Source organism: Pecten maximus, chromosome 6 (genome assembly GCF_902652985.1).
Source record: "Pecten maximus chromosome 6, xPecMax1.1, whole genome shotgun sequence".
Taxonomy (NCBI): Eukaryota; Metazoa; Mollusca; class Bivalvia; order Pectinida; family Pectinidae; genus Pecten; species Pecten maximus.
Genome location: NC_047020.1, coordinates 31545244 through 31569834, shown reverse-complemented (window position 1 = coordinate 31569834; position 24591 = coordinate 31545244). Strand labels below are relative to the sequence as shown.

At 35.2% G+C, this 24591-nt stretch overlaps 1 protein-coding gene across 1 annotated transcript in view; it reads right to left on the bottom strand.

Annotated features, from left to right (window-relative positions):
• The window catches only part of LOC117330140 (glutamate receptor 3-like), a 49654-nt gene that overhangs the window by 15302 nt on the left and 9761 nt on the right, over positions 1-24591 (bottom strand). Inside the window, exons 3-9 of the mRNA XM_033888360.1 lie at positions 12529-12777; positions 8091-8287; positions 4128-4283; positions 3341-3547; positions 2338-2469; positions 2028-2126; positions 1478-1687 (exon numbers count right to left, since the gene is read on the bottom strand). Of these exons, the coding sequence (XP_033744251.1) occupies positions 1478-1687; positions 2028-2126; positions 2338-2469; positions 3341-3547; positions 4128-4283; positions 8091-8287; positions 12529-12777 (1250 nt within the window). The remainder of the gene's footprint in view (positions 1-1477; positions 1688-2027; positions 2127-2337; positions 2470-3340; positions 3548-4127; positions 4284-8090; positions 8288-12528; positions 12778-24591) is intronic.

Sequence of the window (24591 nt, the reverse complement as noted above, 5' to 3'; positions counted from 1 at the left end):
ATAGTAAATGTGTTCGTTGCATTTAAATTTCTGTATCTGTAAAAATTGAAAAAAACCGCACACCAGATATGTGTTTTATGTTGTTATTGTAATCTTCATGAATATAATGTCTGGGATTTTGCTTCAAAACCATGACGAATCACTTGTAACAAACTTTCATTTCAACTAAGTGGCCGAGGTTCGATTACTCGTGAAAATGTATGGAGTGACCTGTCCTACAACCTGTCCTACAACATGAGTTTTAACGGGTTTTCTTACTTTCGTTTCATGCTAAAACCTGGGTGAACACGCATGTTTAACAGAATTTGGTACCAATTGTTTCAAAATTGTAGTAAAAAAAGTTTACATAGATTTTCGTATTTGAGATAATAAAGGAATATGGCACTTGGTGGATATTGAAATACCAATAACAATATATTTAAGGGATGGTAAAGCTCTATGGAGACATCTTAATAATTATATAAATATATCGGCTCTGCAATCAGGGGATTGTTACGTAACAACATGGCACAATACTTCAGAAATTCAATTCTCTAGTATAGAAGATTGATAGTCGTCAGAGTAACATACTCTACTCCTGTCATAGACAGATTAAATTATTATGATTATGTTGGAATTCAATTAAATCATCTAGAACAAAACCAACTCATAAAGTAAATAAAATTGAAACACGTGTATATTGAAAAGTGGTAAAGTACACATGGACGGACGGACGGTCGGGGAGGGGGGGGTCTTGCCGAAAAACACAGGACACGTACACATGCTTGTGTATAGTAACACATAGTAACACTGTGTACGGATTTTGATAAATGCGATCAGTTAAATTTGGAGACTGCTCTGTGCGTTTGTGTATCTTATTAGAGAATCCGGAACTGAAGGTTCCCTGGATCATAGATTCTTAGTATATCTAGGAATCTTTGAATCGCAATATTTTTGCGTAGTTAGGCTATTTTTATGTCGATTTTAAAATGTACGTAAATAATTAACATGGCTCGATTATTAAAACATAGAAATATTTTGACGTAATCATGACCGCCCTTACTTTTGTAAATCGATCAACCTAAAATGTCTATACTTAATATCTTATGTTTGCTGATAGGATAAAAATTGAAATATGCAGTTTCCCTAAGGATAGTAGATGCTTGTGTGCATGTTTTTATGAAAAAAACATCAAATGCAATCCTGACCTTTGCGGATTATTCCTTTAATGCTATCTGTAACGGTTATTTCACAACATAAAATATCATTACTACACACTCCAAGCGTGTCCAGGTTTTACACTTTTTGAATTTACGCGTATTAACCCGACAGCCTAGTGCTAGCTCTACTACACCAAATACTACGCGGAAAGTTTTTTGTTTGGAGAAAAGCGTGTGAATGTTTTCTACCACTTAAAACTTTTAAATAGGATGTGTTTGAATTCAATTGCTACAACCTCTTTTGCGCAACACATTATTCTAAGTGATATACCACCTACACGTCGAACGATCTCGCCTATCATTCCTGTCCAACTACCGTTGTTTGTCTTTACGCCATATTCGTCATCTTTCTGTACCACAAATTTGTAAGTAAAATTAACGAGCTGGGTAGCTGTAATTTCCTTCAGTAAATCCACACAAAAACCTTCGTACTCTTGTAAAGGTTTTCCGTTATCGTTATTTTCCTTCAACTGAACAAATGGTTGAGCCTGAAATAAATTTTAAAAAACTCGTGATGGATAGAAATCAGTGTGGTAGTGTAGAGGAATAAAGAAGACGTATACGGATTATCGACCCGTTCAAAGGCCACTCAAAATACCTCATTGAACTATATACATGAGATTTGTTCAATATTTAATATATGTTAAACAAGGGCATTCAGATCCTCCGCCTTTGGACAGGTCGAAGATGCAAATTAGAGGAATTTTCCATTTTGACCAATCTAAAATATTGTTTGAGCAATTGATCAATAAACATACGGTATATCGTGCATATGATGGCTATAAGTATACTTCACTCTTATTAGAAATAATCTTTATCTATACTTACTAAAATTGTTGTAATAATTTTGACAGGCTGTCCGATAACAGGTTTTGGTCGGGGTTTACTGATTAAGTGCAATCCTTCTGCCGAAGACCAATGTCCAATCTAAATATAAAGAGAGTTGTACTTTACTTATTTCTGGTTAACATTCAAGACACTATATTCCATTTAGTGTACAATGATACACAAAACGGACAGAATTTGAAATAGGCATCTCTTACTGAAAGTAATGCTAACACCTTTGCTGTAGAACTATTAACAACATTAATGGTAGAAATCAACTATTGTAATCATATTACAACAATGAAAATGTTACTTTTGTCAAACGGTTCGACATACCTTTTTTGCGCTCTGTTTGTAACTGCTCTTGATATATTTGTAATGTATAATTTACTCTTTCACCATCGTCATTAAACTGCACATTTCCGGTAATTCCCGAAAATTCAATCTGTATAGGAAGCAAACAGAAACAAAGTAAGACAACTTTAAAATCTTGATGGTGATGCAATGGTATTTACACTACTACGCAAAGTCTGTTTGTTTGCTTATCATATAACAACCAAGTATGAAAACCATTCAGTTGCCTTATAACGCTTTCTTTATTATTAAAAATGAATAAAAACATCTCCGTCATCATTTTTAAATTGCTACGATATGGCTTTCTTTTAGCTTAGATGATGCTGTTTATCTGCAAATTTAGATTCGTCTATGCATTTAATATTAGGTCGCAAAAGAAAAATAATCCTAAGCTAGGCGGATGAGCACTATTGACAGCGTCAAACTGATCGCTGCAAACAAGGAAAGTTTCTTTATATTATTCCTAGGTTTTCGAGCAAAAGCTACTGGGCCTATATATATAGCTAATGAGAATTGTACTAAATATTAAGCGGATATGACTTTGATTTTGTGAGCCTATTTAAAATTCTCTATAAGCAATTAGCTATTATGATCAAATGAAAGCTCAATGACGGCTAGTTCTCGGAAAAATTAAAACGACCATATGCTCTGTTACATTACGACCGACACACATATCTATTTAACCCAGATAACATTGTGTTCACTGTTCCTGACCAAAAGCAGATCAGCTGACTCAACCCTGTTTAACAGTGTCGTACAATCGCATCACTATCATAATTCCTGTAGATGTGTCGTATGAGCATCGCATAAACGTTAACGTTATGTTGGCGTAAGTCAGGTTTATCATTGGTGTTGATTATGATGTTCCAACACTTTAACAGCTAAATGTAAACCAATATAAAGGTCGTTATTTCAATTCAGAATAACTGAGAAGTGTGTCGAGAGATACATGTATCACTTACATTTTTCAAAGCGGCGAGAACTTCATGCCCGTTTGCAAATATAACTTTTGGTGAGCACAATATTCCTTGGGCAGCGTCTGTGTTATAAATTTTACCGCGTCTTCTTTTGAAAACTTTCAAACGTCCTGCAGTCTGTTCTCGCACTAGGATGCCATTAAGAGCTGTGGCTAGGCTTGCTATACCATCAACCATCAACGCTAGTTCAGTCTGAAATAGAAATTGCAGTTAACAACAATAATCCTTGATTACGATAAATCGATTGCTGTTTAATCAATACACAGATCCAATTTATTTTACCAGTATATTTTTACGAGTCATTCATCTCGCGTAAATAGTTTACCTTGATGTATTTTAGATTTTCACACTATTAGGAAACTATTTTTGTCTTTCATAATTGCTGAAGTTTATTCAATTTAATTTTAAAATAAGAAGAATAAATAGGGTATTTCTAATCTCCACTATTTTGCAAGGTATTTATTTTAGAATAAATGAGAGAATGATACGAATCAAAATTTCCCGAAAATCAAGTAACATGCAGCTATTGTTGTGCTTCTTGTGAGTTCAAATAATTGAAAAAAAATAGAAAAATGCAACATCAATATTCCATAATAAGTAAGCAATTACAGACAGAATAGAACCATATGAATTGAATCTGTTTTATAGGAAATTGACAATTCATGACCAAATCAGACGTCCCCGTCTGGGAATTAATTTGCAAATACAGAATTTACAGCCGCTAGTTAAATCATCAGAAAAAAGAAACATATTTGAGTTACTCTTTTCCTACCGTAAAATCAGGAACTGTGTTGTTTTCATTCCGGTTCGGGACATTCCATTTTCCTAGAAAGTGCTGTAAATAACTATTTTCGTTGTTTAGAAGCTGGAATCCTGTAAACGTTGCCCCACTGTGGTAAAATATTTTCAGGTCAATGTCTATTATGTCCTGAAATATGATTTAATTAGATACCGATTATAAAGCAAATCTTGATGAATATTATCTTCCAAACATCAATTGCCTAATAGGAATTTTATTCTGAATATAGATTTTTTTTTTTAAATTGATTATGTCATTGAAAAGAAAGTACCAATGTGAATGAAAATTATACCTCTTAAAGATACTAGCGGAAAAACTAGCGGAAAAACGTAACGCAAGTTTATTTTGGATAGTTATTATCTTACATGATTCTTTGATGATTTGTTTATGATGTGCGTTTCTCGATTATTTCATATTTACGGAATACATTAATATTTGTTGTTGTCCTATCACAGACGTGAATACCGTTAAAACATGGATCCCCTACGCCGTTTCTTGATCCTAATCAGTAGCGTGTGTGCCCACCCCTGGCATCAGTCGCTGCTCTTATTCTCCTTAATTTTAACCCTATCAAGGTGTTCATTTCCCTTTGAGTGATAGTATTCAACTCCTCAATAAGGGCATGCCTGAGTTGAGCGCCGTTACATGGGACGTTGACGCGCCTCCTAACCCTCCCGTGTAGCTCATCACACAAATGCTCGATTTGAGACATATTATCTATATGGACTCTATGGCCATTCAAAACCTGGAACGTTGCTTTGAGCCAAAAAGTCACGTCGAGCCCTAGCAACTTGGGGTCTTGCGCTGTCATGCAACATCGTAAATTTACGTTGATGGACAAGAAAAAGAATGTGTTGTCTCAAGACCTAATCCCGTTATCTTGATGCGGTAAGATTTCCATGGATAACCAAGAGGGGTGTTTCACGCATTGAGATATTCCTGCCCATACCATAACAGAGCCTTCTCCGAATCTGTCGCTTTTTGTTTCGCAAGCGTCAGAATGTCGCTCACCATGACATCGATAGACACATTGTCGTCCATCTTACCTGTAAAGTGTAAAGCGAGATTCGTCAGTTTACAACACGCGTCTCAAGTCGGCCAAGCGGAACCAATTATGTGCATGTGCAAGCAGCCAATGCATTCGACGTTGGCGTCGCCTCTGCGTAAGTGGCGGACCAACATAGGGACGTCGTGATCTTAAATGAAACCGATTCTTAACCATTCTTGGACACACTTGGCGACCATGAGTGCCGACAACTTGACGTGCCGTCTCCGTCGCCGTCTGATATCAGTTACGGAGGTGCGATAGACGCATGTTCCTATTTTGACGTCGCGACGTAATGTCCGTGCGTCCGCTCCTGACACGGTCACCGTATCTCACTGTGACTCTGAGACGCCAAACTAAACGGGTTACTGTTGTCTCATGTTCATTATATTGCTGGGCTACATATCAGAACAAAGGACCTTCTCCTATTGACTTCACTCAACCGCGGCATTTCGCTGTACAATAGCTTCGAAATGTCATGCTACTGGCTTGTATTGTTCCAAGTTTTTATTTCTGATGATTTACCAGCACAAATGGTGCAAGAGTACTCCGGCTGCACGCTTTCTTGAAAAATCTGCTGAAAGCATGCAGCGTCGAGCGGGGTCACTGAAGAACATTTTGACAGCGGATGTAGCTCACTGTGAAATGATTGAATTTAGATAACGTGTCTAAAATTTATATCAGAAATACCGAACATGCGTTTCTTTTTTCTGCTGGTATATATTCTGAACATAACACAAGGACTCATAATGTAGGACAATAAAGATCGATGTATCATTTCCGGAGATCGTGCTTTTTTTTTTAATTTTTTTTCTTGTTACACCATTCCAAAATATAAAATGAATGCTTTTAGAAAATATATCATAATAGCGAAAAACTATATCTTTATAAAAGGGGTAATCTTGAAACACATTATTGGTATTCTATCAATTACACGCCTTATCAAAAACAATTTCACATTTATAAAACATAAATTATACATTTATCAATAAAACTTCAATAGTGATTTACCTTGTAGTCGACTAATAGATTTTTTCTGTGACAACAGGGAAATAAATAACTTACCAAACCTGTAATTATATAGCTGTAACCGTCCCTATTCATACCAACTTCTGTTAACTACAATGGAATAAAATATATATATTTGTCGCAATACAAACATTGCTCACGTACATGAACTTATATATGTGTATTGTAAATCACTTAGATAAGCAACTAACCCAATTGCAGTTATATTCATAAATTCTTAATTAGGTTTTAAAAAGTCGCAGTACTAAGATATTTTGTTTTTACCACAATGTCTTATTATCAAGACATCGCAAAATCATGAACGAAAAGGATTCAAGACTATTTATCTTATAGTTATATTATCAAAAGTTTCTAAATCAAAGTCTACTTCAAGTTGATGTTATAGAGTGCATTTTCCGGATAGGTCGTTTAGACTTAAGAAAAGAAGTTCTCAATATTAAGCCGAAAAATGTGATATTCACAAAGTATTAAATAATTGTTATTGTTTCTTTTTATATACAGGAGAGCAGATATTTGCCAGCAAATGATATCATTTTCTGGTATTTTCCTTCTTAACTTTAATGCGTTACATACAATTTCGAGCTTTATCTAAAACAAGCCTACTAATTTAGGGTCGCTTGCTAACGTCGCATTCTTTTGTTTATACTTTTCTCGTCAATGAAGTATCAATAGTGCCATTGTTTTTAACGAAAGCGTAATATATCTAGAACTCTTACGTGATTAATTTTTCTATTCATCATTACTGTGGAGTTAAATTGTGTAGTCCTGATATCCAAATGTGTCAACCCTATCGAATATCATCCTTGTCCATCCATTATCAATAGTCCAATTGATGGCGATAATAGTATTGATACATTGGACAATGTCATGGAAACGGATCATTTGTCTGATATCCTTGTCACATGAAAACTTTCACAGATGTCTGGTTAGTTTATCGATGTAGTTCTTTTAATTATGTTATAATTAGATATACATAAATGGCTCAGCAAAACTCAAACTTTTTTTCTGTTATTCAAAAAATCGTTCAGTGATTTAAAAAAGTGAAATAATGTATTAACTACTTTAACTTCGTATAAATGTAACAACATACCCACGTAAAGTCTAGTGCTTGATGGGAATAACGACAGAGATAAAAAAAAAAAAAGGCTTATGCGGCAAACAGGAAACTTATTCAAATTACAACAATCTCTCATTACGCATCATTGCAATTACACGAACACGCGAAAACCTTTTAGCAAGATGATTTTAATAGTGTAAGATCATATTCCCTTCGATTGATATATCGCATTGGATATAGGAATTAACACATATAATAGTGGATCATTTAGTGAAAACCGGTTAAGACATCTGATATGATCCGAAATAAATAATATTGTTTATACAGTATGCAAGTGTAATGCGAAATTTCCCCAGAAACAAATCGGTAAAGGCAACAAAGACAGCCGGATTCGGATTTCTACAGCTCACAACTGCTCGTAAATAATAAATGTCTCGTTGGCTTTCTATACACGTGACACACCAACAACACCACGTGACTGTCTAACAGAGAATGTTCAACCTCCGTGTCGTTTTTTTTGGACGGACCAATCGGAATTGGATGCTGCCACACACATAGGTTGAATGTTTGTTATTTTCTGCGATTCGATATGTTCACATTGAGAATCTTCAACGGGCATTTCAGTAGATCAAGTTTTACACTGACAAGAATGTCACGTTTACCTAACGCTGCATACTATGTGAAAGGAATGATCTTGCGCGATAAGACCAATCCAAACTGCCGTAGACACAAACACAGTACCAACCATCGTCATTATGACGTCGAAACAATACAGAGTGAGATAATAAGCAGTGCAGTAAATTACCTTTTTCAAAAACGCGGGTAGTCGTTTTCTATCAAAATCCAAGACAAAAATCTTCTCCGTACATGGCACCCCTAGTTTGTCTATTCGGCGGAGGATATCGTGGGCTGTCGCAGGATCTTCTATCTGTCTCGCCGTTATAGTTACATTGTTCCCATCATTACTAAATATTTTATATAAATGCTGTAATCGCCACATATCTGTAAAATAAGTATAACATTACTTTGATATGTTTCTAATAGAGGATTAGAGGTTAATTAAGAATAAACACCTTTTTTGCGTTCTGGCTCAGTAACATACATATTTGCATCCTTATTTGATCTATTTTACACAATTCCTGTGAAATCTACTTTTAATGATGGACCCTGTTCCCAAATTAATTATTACGCCGCGTTATCCACCAATCAAAAGCGACGCCACTAAAAGCGACGTCGTTTTAAGCTATGAACTGATAACATAAGTGTTTAAATCAATGATGATTCTTCCTGCAAGCAATAAGTTTAATTATATCTAATTATCTGAAACAACATACACTTATCATTTATACAGACACAATTTGTGTTATCAATAATAACAGCTTTGAACCGACCTGGTCTTTTTAGTTTAAGTCTACGACAGATACATACGTACTAGCTGGAAATTTGAAACCAGCGCACGTCAATAGCTTTACGGTAGCAGTGACAAATATTTCGTTATCATCTTGTTATGGATACCAATCTAATTAAAATCTAGATGGTTATTCTCACTACGTTATATGAACATCTAACAACATCCCATATGGGGTCACGTTCTGATGACCTTTGAGATATGCGTGTGTCACTTTCAGGGCGAATTGTCTATTTGTCAATGACATTAAAGCAAACCATTTCGTCATAGCATGCATCTGAAGCAAACCATTTCGGCACATCCTGTATATAGCTATATGCTATGTAGGACGAAATGACTTGAAACAAATTGACAGATGATGCAACCTATGCACTATAGTCATGCTAATTCGGACATATAAAATTCACTTCCAAGATTCTGGAAGTAGTCATTTGATTGGCTAATCCAAAAGGTCACCCTGACGTGACCTCTTATGGGATGTGGTTAGATGTTCATGTAACGTAGTGAGAATAACCATCTAGATTTTAATTAGATTGTATGGATACTAACGAGGGACAGAACGGATATTTCTTACCTTTAAAGGTTAACATATATTTGAATAATTTCTAAACATATTAAATTGCTGATTTATTTTGTAATCTTGTCTTCAAGCAAATACCACCCAGAAGGGCAACACAAAAAGCATTTGAGAAAAAGAATTTGTTCATTTCCAAAGTAAAGTTAGCTTTAAATGCGTTTCAATTTATTAATAAAACAAATATAAGTTCGACGTCTTAGCCATTTTAAGCATTTTAAATTAGTTAAAAGTCAATTGTAAATGTATTTTATTAAAATGGTTGAATCAAAATGATGTTTTTTAGCATTGAATATCAAATTTCCAAGGATATCAATTATACTTAAGTTTATTATCTTTCACGTTTCGCAATTAAAACAGCAACTTTACACATGCGAGATCAGTGACGCTATCGTCAATTTTAATGACGTCACCCTTGACAACAATATATTTAAATAAATAAGTAATGCATACGATACCGTGTATACCATGGGACCTATAATGTCCTTATTGGCAATTAAATACAGAAGTGTCATTTAATGCATTCATGGAACGGGCATTTTACGTATCCCACCTGAATTTGTTTTCAGGTATAGCATCAGCTGTATCTAAAAATTTCAAGAGGGGATATCGGTACTAATTGGCCATCAGCAATGATATTGTCTGCGATTTTGTTTGACCCGTGGTAAAATTTTAACAAACAAGTATGATTCAACATGTCTAGGCCCAGTGTCAAATCTGACAGTGCGGAAGCACGTGCAGTCTGCTATTTTCCCCTTTGGCATCAAATATATGAACATGCAATATCGTTTATGATTGATCCGCTCAAAGGTTTTTTTCTTTTTTTTGAAAGGTGCCTGATCCCAAACACGTTTCGTTTGCAATATGTTTTCTGATAAAATTAAACTTATATATTGTAAAGGTATTATTCTAGGTAAATCGATAATCCTCCGACTTATAATTCAGCAGTTTCAGTATCTCTACTTAAAACACCCGGATATATTATCTTGCCTCCCCTCATAACATTTTCCTTCCATGAACGCAACCCACCCTCTATTTAGTCATGATGGAAAATGAATAATATTCATTGTGATAAAACATACATTGCTAGTGTTTTTGGTAATGATAATTAAGTGTCAAACACATATTTATTGTTTATACTTCAAAAGAGAGCAACAGACATTACACATTCTTAGATTTCACGAGTTCAAGTACATGAATATGGGCCAGCAAGACTTTACCCAAGAAAAACTTCTGAAAGGAAATCAATCCCATCATGACACTTCTGACACCAGCTGTAGCGATATCAATTCGTTACATTTACCATATGAGTTTTAGCTTTCAATGAGTTCAGAATGAAAGCTTTTTTTATTAGTAATTTTCGAACGTACATTAGGTATTTGATTGGAACCTCACAAACTATCCCAAAAGTACAGACTCCATGTTAATTTAATTCAAATGCACATGAATGAGATTAAACAAAAATGATTGTAGCCGTAAAATTGTTCATGCAGGAAAATTGGCTCAATACTACATAAGCGGCATGCAATTATATATAAGTGAGTGAAATGATATGTAACGTAGAAATAGAATCTTCGAAATATGTTGGATATTGCAATTGACATCGCGCGTGGAACCCATTCCTCGCGCATGAAACCCATTTCTCGCGTTGATATCATTATACGCCTCGTATCGATACTGTACCGGAATGTGCATTTTGCCGTCTTTTTCAGACAGAGAATGTCGAGACGTTTCATGCGATACCATGTAAAAGCTGATCCTTGACTGTCACAGTTAAGCACAGTAACTGTCAAGTTAGAAATTGCAGGCAACTTTGTTTTGAGGAATGTGGAGGCTAGGAAGGGTTTGTGTGGTAGATGGATGCCAGGGAGTGTCAGTTCAAGCAAGGGATTGATCAAAAATGTTAAAAATCTATACATACTATAGCCTGTGTATATTGTAAGGAAGTTTGAATAGAAAGTGGATTGGTTAGCACATGCTTGATTCTAGTACAGGATATACCATGAAGCTTGGGTGTGGTTACTGTTTTTCTACTATGCTTATATCAATACATGGAAATCACACATTGCAGGTTGCATTTTATTTGTGTTATCAGTTTGTTTAATGACAAATGCATTGCATATATATATGTACTAAATATGTTATCATGTATACTAGAGGAGTATTTTGATTATTATTGCACCAAAACCGTCTCTAAACTAATCTGTAAGGTTCAGATAAAAGTGAACGATTTAGATTGAAATGTTCATGATTTTTTATAAAGAAAAATAATGGCAACTCATTTAAAGGTAAATCGTTTCAGAAGTTTGTTATGAAATCGGTAAAGATTTTGGATATTATTTCTCTGTTCATAACATAACTGTTTTATTTGTCCGAAAAATGTCATTGATATCTTTGCATTCCAAAGTCATTTTCCCCTTTTTGTTAAAATTGAATTTTGACATTCAGGAACATATATTACAAAGAAAAAACAAAGAAACCCGAAAAACTAAAAAATTTTTATATATCCTAGATCATTGCTTAGTGTATATTCGTTGGAACACTTTATTACGAAAAATGCCTTGAAGTTAAAATCGATCTTATCTATATACAATACGTTTTTTCCACAATGTTTTTGTTCAAATTTATCCTTTGACAATTACTAATGTTTGTTTTTTGAGTCGAGCGTTCACTCCTTTGAAGAAGGCATTAGGTTTTCTTCACTGGCTGAGAGAAATAAAAATCTAAAAATGTGTGACTCTCAGCCTAAACGTTTACGTTAGTTCGCTCGTTTTCATCATAATGTCAGTAGATGGATTCTCAAGTTATCGTGTCAATGTGATAGCACTATAAAAATGTTCGTTAATGGCCCCATCGCTTTTTGACTGTCCTTATATGACTTCATGTATTGACAGGGCATCAAGATACAATGTACAGTATTGCACGAAAGCATATAAAGACTTACATCAGAACATTATGATTTGAATATCTGATAGCATTTTCGACTAGATATTAAGCACCATTGCACCAAATTAATTACTCATGCTTTATGTAATGTCAATGAACATCTGTTTGCTGGATAATCACGTATGTAGCTCGTGGACAACATGTGGGATAATGGCTTTCAGCATGACTGTAATTTTAATACCAATAGAAATAATGTGAGACTTGTCCAAACTATATGGTCTTAGACATAATACACACATATATACCAAAATTGACTTGGATCTGAACGAAAAAAACTAAATAGTTTAGGTCTTTTCTAATAACTTCCACACTTACCATCGTCTGAATTGAAGAAGTAGAAGACTTTTGTCCAGCCTCCTTTACTGATGTATTCGGCCATTGCCGGCACGATGGAAGGATTCATCTTTATTTCGTACTTAAATCGATCTGTGTGATAGGATTTAGGCGAGGAAGGCACGATAACAGGCACTTCTAAGGCTTGGCTGTAGGCTTGTATGACGTCATAAGAGTGTATGTTACTCATACAAACTAAGGCAAATACCATCTTCTTTAGATGCTCACAAACTGCAAAAGAGGAAGCATATCCAATTGAAGTAAATGCAGTGTAAAATAAAACACTAACAGATGTGGAATAAAGTCGGAACCACGTCGACACGAAACAACAGATGCATGGTAGAGGAATTATTTCCGACTCCAAATGTTGTGGTATCAGAGTATCTTTGGTGAATGTCTGGAACAGGTGAATGTATCACTTACCAAGAGTCTCTTATGTAATTGGATACGAAAGGGGTACCAATGGATTTTCAATAGCGTATTGGTGTACTTATATATCACCATACTTCGATACAATATTAAAACGTATTAACCAAAGGAAATATTTCAAAATTGAGCAGATAAACTAACATTTCTAGAAAATAAATGTGTATTACAAAGCTGTGATCAGCTAGAACTTCGAAGTCTCCATGTTGAGATAAACGCACAAGACAAGAAATGAGGTCGTGTTGAGGGGTATCGAGAAGAAAAATGTAATTTATATAGAAGACAAACGAAGAACCGAACTTTAGGCATTCAAACAACCATGTACGTGAGACCGGAAGTACATGATATAACGCATTATTGAACAATTCAGGTGTTATATAGTGCTAATTCCCCTCGCAACAGACAATGCAATATCAGGATGGATTTATTGGGACAAAAACAAAGAAAAACAACACATGATGAAAAAGCAAAGAAGACAGAAAGTAACATAAAAATATACCAGGTTTTGCAATGACGGGGGTACCAACCTACGAAATCACCCGGTAAAATCAGCCCCATTGAGTAGCCATTGCTGTCTATACAATACCAGGAAATGATCCACTGTTTTGCTATATGCACGAGGTTAACAATCAAATACGTTTTTATGTGAAACAAATTAGATAAAAACACTAAAAAAACTAAACCCAAACAAAAACAAAATCCCGCTTTTTTAAAGGCTTGGTGCTGTAGGCGTATGGTAGGAACTACTTCTTAGCATTGTGTCAATGGGAAAATGCGGAGCAATGCAAATATAATGATATAACGTATTGACTCAATTGAAATGATGTGAAAAGCAAAGACAACAAATCCATTATACTGCCAGTTGTCATTTTAGCTTTCATTATTTCAACTTTTGGCTAATATTTCGGAATGCTTACTTTATCCAAAGATTGATTGGTGAAGATTTTTCATTTTCATGCAAAACGTATGCAAAACTTTTATCTTGCCATATTAGTGCAGTTTTTAATTGTTAGTATAAATCAGTTGGTGATTTACGTGAATATATTTCAGCATTCTAATCCAATATGTGTATATAACCTTTTATTAAACCAACGCAGATAAATATCCGAGCGAAAAAAATGGGAAAAGTCCATGTCATTTTTCGATATCTCTTACGTCTTCAAGAAAAATATTTTGGTTCAGATGGAATGCATTAAATATCCATTGTCTAGTTATAATTGTTTTTAGCTTTTGTCAGCAATAAATTCTGATTCTGATTTTGTAGATAATCTACACCGTGTTATCTCTTTTGTTGAGACCATTTTTTTATGATGATCCATGCAAGCTTAACATACTTTTACAAGTCCCACTTACGACCTTGTGCTGGTGTCTGCTGAGGGCGTGGTAAAATGCTTGATTTAATTCTATTTCCTAAAATCCTAGTCATAAGGTCTGCAATCAGACTTTCTGATATTGGATTAGACGTGAGTATGTCCTAGATCTGCCGAGTGTGTAGACTTAGCCTTGCGACGTAACATATCCTGGGACGATAAAACATGTTAGCTGGATACTTTATGCCTTATGTTTAGCGCGTCAAATGCTTCGCGATAAAATAAGCGACTGCTTGAGTCCAACTATTTGCAAAAGTGTGGTTATCTAAAAATAGATAACTTTCTCAAATAAACACATACAAATCAAACATTTAGCCAATTTAAAATGTTTGATAAAAACTGATTAGATGAAGAGTACTACATATAAATATTTATTTGCTCTTCGTTTGGAATTAAGTAGATCACTCTAATTCATAACAATATTTTATCAACGATATCTTTAACAAAAAGGTATATTTACAAATTATCGTGAGTTCCTTGGATTTGCTCGTTGATGGTTTGATTCGGCTTTATCCAATTTCATATCAGTCTAACACTAACGACAGCAAAAGTGAACACTTTAGTGGAGCTACTGAGAGCAACCTTAATGCACTACAACATTGACAGGTCTTCCGATGAGCACGCTACTTGGCTAAATCCCACCCAGACGAGGTATCATCTTGACACCAGAATTACGTATCCTTACCACCAACCATATACAGCTGAACGTCAAAAATAAAGTAACAACTACTGTTCAGTTCAATTTGTTTCAGTTTGTCTTAGAGGACACATAACCTTTTTCGCTCGGGAAAACTGGAACTTGCTGCTCACTTTCATGTTCAATTTGTTTCTGGTAACATGAAATTGGAAAAAAGTGACCGGTTTTTAACGTTATGCATTCGTGGGACGATTTGCGCATTTTTGTAATATTTTGTTTTCAAATTAATCTTAAAAGCCCATTTGTCTTGGACATCGTCTTTTGATACCTTAACTTATGCGAAACAAGTTAATTACAATAATTGTCTTTCATGTGCAATTAATTATTCAACTCCTCAGGTAGCGACTATTGTATACTTTTTATTGTTAAAGCGAACAATACTAACTTCCTCCCGCCAGGTTTTGATTTTATTTCATGCTTTGATATGCGCTGATGAATTACATCTTGCTCTATAAATGTTGAATATCTTGTTTTTGTAAAGTACGAAAAAAATTTCTAGACGAAATTTGAATAGGAGTATTGGCACATTGATCTGGCATATCCTCCCGTCCATTATCCTGACACCGGAAGCGACTAGATATTTTTACGGATGATTCCCTTCAGTATCAAACGTGAAGCAGGAAGCATCAATTACCGTTTGAAGGACTTTGGTATGGCTCGATCTAGAGGATATAACCAATAGCGTTCTTCCCAGGGGCAAAAACTGATCTCAAAGCAAAGTGAAGCCTTGCATTGCCAAGGGGAACATTACCGAGTTCAGAAGTAGATATATAGATTCTAAATTTAGTCACCGTTTTAGAGTATACAATAGGGAGATCAGGTACAAGTTGATGCTATACCTACAGGGACAGGCCATACCAATGACGATGCCTATCTAAATGTGGCCAACTTAAGGGTCATTTTGTTGTGTTATTCTACTATTGGACATGTCTATGACACATATGATATACATCCCTCTCAGCGAACGATACTGGGATAAGTAGATTTATACCAGTTATGACTAGAATGTGTGTGTTGGTTGAAACTGCATCGAGAGCAGCATAATTCTAGCAGTCGATATATCGAAATTCAATTTCACGTTTTATAGCAGATATCATGTTTTGTTTAAATTTGATCCGAGACTAACTTTTTCGGCATATTCTATTACTTAATTGAACTTGATTTATTTTACAATAATCGTGAATAAATAACACAAATAACTAATGAGAAGAAACTGGAGCACAGAAAGAAAACAAACGTGGTCAGGCGGGGGTGGAATGCGAGAGCATTACAACGGTGCCCCACTGCGCTTATTGATAAAAAAAATTTATCTCAGGAAAACAATTGCTAATTTTTGACTGCACCATGAATGTAGATCTTGTTTTTCAAACTTTAAAATTCGAAAAACACTCCCTCTTTCAGTCAGCATTAATGTCAATATTTTAACGTGAAGCATTTTACAGTAAGGAAATAGATGTTTGGTTGTAGAATACATTGCTTCACGTTTATCATGTTACCATAACGATCGTCAAACCACAATAACATTGCAGATAACTTGCTCACTTTCCCACATCGATGGAAATTAAAGCAAAGATTTATTTTAAAACGAAACAATTGAATCAAATTAAGCCATGCCCACATATAGAGTCGTTATGGTCTATATCTATTGCCTGTATAATAGCAACCGTAACTACATCAGTTCTGATATCAGGTACTATCAACATTCATGCTGTTGGTACGGGAAATGAAGGGTATTTTTTACCTTATGTCGCTCTACCATTGTTTGAATCAAAAGTTTTGACTATTCTGTAAAGTTTTTCAATTAACTCAAACAGATCAGATGTGATACGTTTTATTTGCAACAATCCGTGAATTAGCTCTAACAAAATATCCCTGAAACAATAAGGTATTTAATTGGATTGAGAAAACTGATCACAATTAAATAGATACGCAATGGGGCTATCAAATGCTGGAGGCCATAAAATGAACTTCGATAACAATAGTGAATTAACCTAAGTATCATAAAAAGCATCTGGGAGGTTTTATGTTGATTAAAAGTGTATGCGGGTATTTTTTTCAATCCCAAGCCTTTTCCAAAGGTACTAAATATAATAATAAAGCGTTATACTTTCATTCAGTAGTAATTAAAATAGAACAATAGAAATGTTACTGAAACTCATGGTTCTATAGCACCATCAGAAATTGCTTAATGTGTAGAGTATATTTAATTTAAGACTTGCATCACTTTTCTATTACGCAAATTAATATAGATTAGAATGATGTAAATTCCTTCATTTGTTGAAATTATAAAGATTATTTTTCCTATTACTAATACGAGTCCATGGGCCAAGTAATGTTTTCTATAACCAAGTCAACATCTTCAATTGATAAAACACAATACTGACTACACAAAACCAACCTAGACATATACAATATAACTATATAAATATGCCATTTCCTCATAAGGGGACCGCGATAGCTCAGTTGACTAGAGCGCCTGTCACGTTATATCAGGTGAAGGTCCGAGGTGCGTGGTTCGACGCTCCTTACCCGTATCGGTTTGTGTTTATCGGGAAGCCGAGAAACGGGCCCGAACTGTGCTGTCATGATCATGCCTTGGGCAAGACATTTTACCCTTATGGCTCTGGATGGCATGTTACGGGTCTCCGGTATGTTGTTCATTGAGGTAGTCACCAACTACTACAATGAGACCCCGCCCCAAAATAACCCTGGCGATAAAGGAAGCAGACACACAAAATGCCATTTCATTATGCGACATGAAGACAGGCAAGCTCGGTCGGTGTTGATATACCTACTAATACCGTTGATACAACCCTATATCTCGTTTGGAAAATGTGTCTTAATCCGACTTTGATATATATTGTATGGCGGTTGTCTTGAATGAAGCAAAAGACGCTTAACGTCCCAGCACACATCTTGTCCTTTTTTATGGATCTCCATGCGAATATTTACTTTTGTTAATGTTTTGGCTTCATTTTATTAATTATGGTTTCATTATTTTGTCGGTATTTGGTGTGTTTTTTTTCTACCTGTGATGTGAATCTAACGCCCACAGCCGCAACAGTATACATCACTACATACAGAACGAAATAGCCTGGCAGGCAATATATACAGTAATACATTTTAGGCTATAACACTTAATGTTGGTTGTAAAACCATTTGTGCTTTAGTGCCTCTTCATATAACATTGCTGAATATCATTGTAAATACCTCTTTTTAGTTATATATATCACTTAAAAATAATATATTTCTTTTGTTTTGGTGTTAACGTTCTAGAAACAAGTTGATATTTAGACACGAGACATTAAATAGATAATATCAAACACAAACTGATGCAATGCTATGTATAATCACAATATATATCATCAATATACCTACTACAGATAATTACCGTTTTTTTATAATAAAAGATGTAATTCATTTTTATTTTCTCTATTCTGGAATAAACCTGCGTTGTGTTGACACAACATGAATGGATTTAACCGTTAACGGAAGTGTAACCTATCATCTTCTCTTTTCCCCGAGAAAATGCATAACGTGTCCCCGTCAACGTCTGTATCGTTTGTTGTAGTGTGTGATTCCATTCCTCTGGAATTACCAACATGAACTTTGGTTGACGTTGTTTTTTTCTGACAAATATATCCAGTTTGTCCTAAAATGTTGAATTCGGGAACATTCTCGGCTGATGGTTTGTTGGTAACAAATATTCATGCATTAAGATGAACAATATTTAATGTCATTATCAAAACCGCACATAGGTTAATAGGTACATACTTCTATAAATTTATAAATAAATACTTAAACATTTCATGGTTTCTGTTGAATATCAAATATATTTCATGAGGATAACATAATTTGTTGTACGATTGAAAATTCTGTCATAGGAGTGAATGATATCGGTGTATTTTGTCATACCAAGAATATATTTGTTATTCAATGGGTAATTATTATGACTATTTATTCTGATTCCGCTTCATTTGCACCTGAACAGTTAAGTCTTCACAAATCGGTATTCATGTTCTGTTTCACACCCGACATCAAGACTGAGATTCCCTATGTGGGTCACCTGTTCTTGGAGAAACATATAATTTGGCAGACGTTCTTGTGTTATCATCAGTGATGTGAACCATTTCTGATATTGCACTGGTAGAAATGTCATTAATTGTTAGCCAAGCAAGCTTATGTCTTTACCTATTTTATGTCTTTACCTATTTCAATATGTATCCTTAAATATCAATCCGTCGTAGTGCTAGACAAGAATAGAAAATACTGACGTTGCTGTCATAAAGCTACACCGAAAGTAAAAGACGCAATTTCCAAAGCATCCTTTGGGGGTATTCTACTCTAAGAAATACGTTTAAGTAGGATTTAGTTGTTCAATTCTTTGCCAAGTAGTCCCTTGTCGTTAGTCGTCAGAAACGGGCAGTTTCTCAGTGACTGAGTGCTGACGCACAGCAAGCCCATCGACAAGTTACATAGTAAAGATCCACGAAATAAGATTCGTTTAAGACAGACAGATATAGAAAAACCTTCGAAGATATATTTAATTCCGTACATCGCGTCTTATAAAACTATCAAATGTAATAACTCACAGGGAACTATTTTTATAAGAAATTTATGTTTACGTCCTTGCAACAGCCAAAAGCCCTTTGCAGAGACGCGTTTTCCCGGACATCGGCACGACTTCACAAGGCATTTACGATATCTATATATTTAGGTAGACGGATAATGTACACGGAACTGTATGTTGACACGTATATATCTAATTAAATATCTCTTATCTTGTTTTTGCTGACAGGTCGTTGACGATGTACATTTTATTCAAAATATCTTCGTTCAGGATATTAAAGATACATTGACACAGCGGACTGATACATATAATACATGTATATACAATGTATATGATATGCTTCACCAAGTATACAAATAGGCACAACTTTGAGAAAAAAACACATGATTTAAGATGTGTTTGCATCTGAGGTCGTATGCGCGGTCGCTCTACATGGCAATCGGGAGTGTCTGTATTGTTCTTTTAGTGAAATGTCTTAAGTCAAATAAAAGACGGGCGATACACAATTAAAGGACTTTTATTGGTCTGGGGCTGCTGACAAGCAAAAATCGTTCATTCATTCGGGGGTGTCCTTTCTAAACGAACCTATATTTGACGCTTGTGTCGATTGTTACGTCTGTATAAAATATCCATGCTTAATTATTTACAAGTTTGTGTGCATACGGCATCAGTCGATGCAATACATTTAGAAATGCCATGTTAAAATTGTAATAGGACCGGGGCGACTAAGTGCCTCAGCGGACATGACGGATCTAGCTTACACATATACTCTTTCCTAAAAGAGCAGATAATTGATTCGATGAAATATGCACCCATAAGTGTTTCTCTGGTACCCGTTCTGTTGAGTATTTTATCCTAGATCAGATATACTAGAGAAGGGCAGAATTGCGCTAACCATCTCCACCGGAACTTTACTTGAAAGTACATTATGGAATGTATTGTTTAGGAAAAATGTATCTCAGAACGTTTGAGAAAGTGTGGCCTTTTCTTTCAAGCTTGAGTTGATATATCTCTAAGCCGTTCCTTTAATAAATCTTTAAATTGAACTCGAGTGCGAAAGCAAGGACTACGTATAACGCTAATGACATTGTCACTTAAATCATTCGCGTTTGTTTAAAAAATGTTTGCACAAGTTTTAACCTGATTTTTTAAAGAATTGAAAAAAGTCTTAACCCGAAAGACGCTCAACCAATGATCTGTCTGTTCTGTAGACACGAAACACACATATATAGATATAATAGCCAAAGTCACTCAAAATCCGATTGGTCGTTCAGCCAAATATAATTACTAGACCTAGCCTCAACATACATTTTTCCTAAGGATGTTTTTTTACACTATTTGTATTTAGTAGGGAGTCTCCTGTGCCTTCTCAAAACACTTGGGTTATGCCCAAATTCTAATCTGATGATCCAGCGAAGATACCACACTGTTATGTCTGCCAGTAACTAACTTCACAATTCTAAATGCCAATAACCAAAGAGCTTTATGAAATGGCCATGAAGTCTGCCGCAGTAGATGTTTCTCCAAGAATAGATGACCCATATAGGGAATCTCAGTCTTGACGTCGAGCGTGACACACAACATGAATACCAATTTATCACTACGACCTATGCACACATGCAAGACATCCTTTCATTTTTACGATAACTCGAATTTGAGTAAACATCTGAACGACAAGAAGCAATTATAGAAAATACTTTGTATCTAGGTGACAGTTATAAAATAACAGTAATATTCATTATTATACATCATGTTATAACAATGCTATAAATCCGTTAATCATCCCCTGCCATGTGATCGAACGCTAATAAAATATGGCCACTGTCAGTGGAGTTGACAAACTCGTCCGGTTTAGAGCCGAAAGCTCCCTTTGAGTTTAGAACCCTTTGTTTACTCGTCAATTGCTTTACAGTTTCAAGCCCTGCAGGTAGGGCGTAAGAATTGTACCAGCTGCCCCCATTGCATGATCGTAAGAGGCGACTAAATTTGGGATCTTATCTTTTCTCTTTCTTAACAACTTTCTACTTCCAAATGTCTCCCTTGACAATGCCTCACTTTTGGCCTTTAGTTGAGCGTTCGCTGCTGTGAGGAAGGCTTTGGGTTCTGTCCCCTAGCCGAGACATACCAAAGTCTTTAAAAATGGTAGTTGCTACTCCTGCTTAGCGCTCAGCATACAAGGAGTGGGACGACTGGTTCGCCCGTTGTCAGTATAATGTGACCGGGTGGGGTGTGCTGCTGGGTGTCTTCGGTAGTATGCTTCAGTGAGGTAGCACTATAAATCGGCAAAAGTTCCGGCCTATCACAAGGAGACTTAACACGAACATACCGCAGCCTCCCAAAACACACATACACACTCATCACACGCATGCATGTCCAACGCACGGGAGGCCGTCCTTAAATGACCTTAGCTGTTAATAGGACGTTAAACAAAATAAACCAAATCAAATTACAGTTTCAATTATGTCCTAGAAAATAACTTCTCAGTTGTGTTCCTACCTCAAACGTGTTATTGTGATAGAAAATGGCGATTGCTACTTCAAGCTGTGTGTGATTGTACAGCAAACGTGGCAGCTACTGCCAATACAGCCAAACAGCCTGATTCTTTGTCGATGTAAATGTCCAATAATATGCACTTTGGGTCAATTTGATGAGACATGTATCGACCAGTCAATTCATTATCGTATATCCCTGTTAAGGTTCCTCTTACTTGTCTTGTGGTTTCAAGCATCTTGAGCTTGGCGTATAATCAAATGATTTCTTATGACATTATTTCAAGTATGTATTGAATATGTATTCGTCGACATGGTGTTTCATTTGTCATTTTCTTGTCAGCATGTTTAAATAGTAAATTTTCACTTAGTCTTTTATATTTTTCATGTTGGTTTAAAAATCCGAGGAGCCTCTTTAGCTGACTATGCTTTGTATAAGTCCTAGCCAGTAAATTCTCTCATCTACAATTACTTGCTTTCAGTTTGACAAGCTTTAAGACAACATGACGTTAAACTTTCATTGACAATATATACAACATATAATCCACTTCAGCACAAGAGTCATGTTTTTATATTTCCCTAGAGATCTAAACGCTATTATATGAGAAATATTGAAGTTGATTTGAATATTTAACATTTCAAGTTTATGATTCATCAAGTTAACAATACATTCCGTAACCAAGTCATGATGATAAGTACGAACACCAGTAATCGCAGTCTGATATGTCGTTAACACTTCTATAGTCGATTTTACTGATGCCTCTTTATTCTCAAGCAGGAATTAATTGCTGCATACAAATGCATGGTCATTTCCCAAATCAACAAGTTTTAAGAGAAAAAGATATAGAGGCAGAATAATGATAAGATTGAATAACTCAGCTTGTGTAATGTCATCGAAAATCCAACTTCAACTGAAAGGATATTTAATAAAGATTATTACTTAAATGGAACGTTATATGAACAACCAAGAAAGGTCATAGCAAGACGGTTTCTCTTGAATAATTGGATAATGACACATGTACCGGTTTATATTTCCTTTACACTGAAATGTAAAAACCGAGATATGACAACATAAGACTCCACACTGTTACATTATACAACGGGCTTATCATTATATACATGTGGCCATTGGAATTTATCGCACTTTGATTCAATCGGCTTTGCTTTGGCATACATTTGCTTGTGCCACCTTTCAACGCTAAGGTCGAAACGAGTTGAAGTAGTTAAGATTTTAAATGAAATATTACAGACCCATTTAAAAGAAATAGATATACCTATACATTGCACGAATATGATTGCTGACGTACGTGTCATTGCTGATATTTAATAAACTTTAAATTATCTTTGCAGTATAAAGAACGTATAACAAATAACAACAGAAACATATATTATCACATATTGCTTGTTAATTTTAACGGACATCTGTACCTGTTAAACAAAGGCAGAAATCTTTCGTCAGGTATGGTGAATTTTAGTAGAACAATATGCAAATAGGTAGTGATGAAGGGTATTAAATGTGTATTCGTCGTCCTTACATTGTAGTGCAGCATTCTGGTGAGATCATAAAAGATAATAAATACAAAGTGAAATTTTATATAGAGAAATTTTTTACAAGGCGTGGTTGCGCAATATTTAATACCCACAAATCAGGTCCGATTAAATCAACAGCGAAATATCAGCCTCGTGAAATTAAACATATATGTAGTAAGCACAAGCAATAAAAACAATCTGGCGTATGAAAACCTGCTTACTCGTATTTCAGGAGTTCGGAAATTGCAATATAAAATCTATATATCTAAATCATGACTTTATTGACTGCCTAAACTCACAAAAGAGACGTTCATTGGACTATCAATACCATCTGGTAGTTACAGACAAAGGTTGATTAATTCGATTTAAAGCTGTCTGGAAACACAAGACATTTACAACCTGATATATATACAGAAGAGGAATATCTTATATCAAACGCTGCTCTATTAGACAAAAACATGGATTCAAAGACTTTGTTGGTTGACAAAGATTAACGATAGCGTGTCACAAGAGATATCGAAATTATTATTCCGAACGGAAAACTTGACAGCATGATAAAATACGGGTGTAGCAACACTTATCGAAATATATGATGTCATTTGGGTAAAGATGTAGGTGTAACTCGACACAAAGTCTAGGATTAACGCGGATTTATATCCATACAAATAATGTTTGGAAACCTTAATATGTTTCCGTATTTGCGATGGTAATGGACTAATAGTAACGTAAGGTATACGACCTCCTAAATCATTTACAATGTAACGACCATATTATTCCATCTTATGAGGCGCCTATCACACAATCCCTGATGCAATGGTAGAATAACATTTCATTAATCGTCTTCAAGAGCATAACCATAGTATTGACTTCTTACATTTGCAGAAAACACGTAACACAATCCTTGATCTTGGATGCGGTTCAGAAAATGCTTGAATGAACGGACTACTGATATAATGCTTTCAC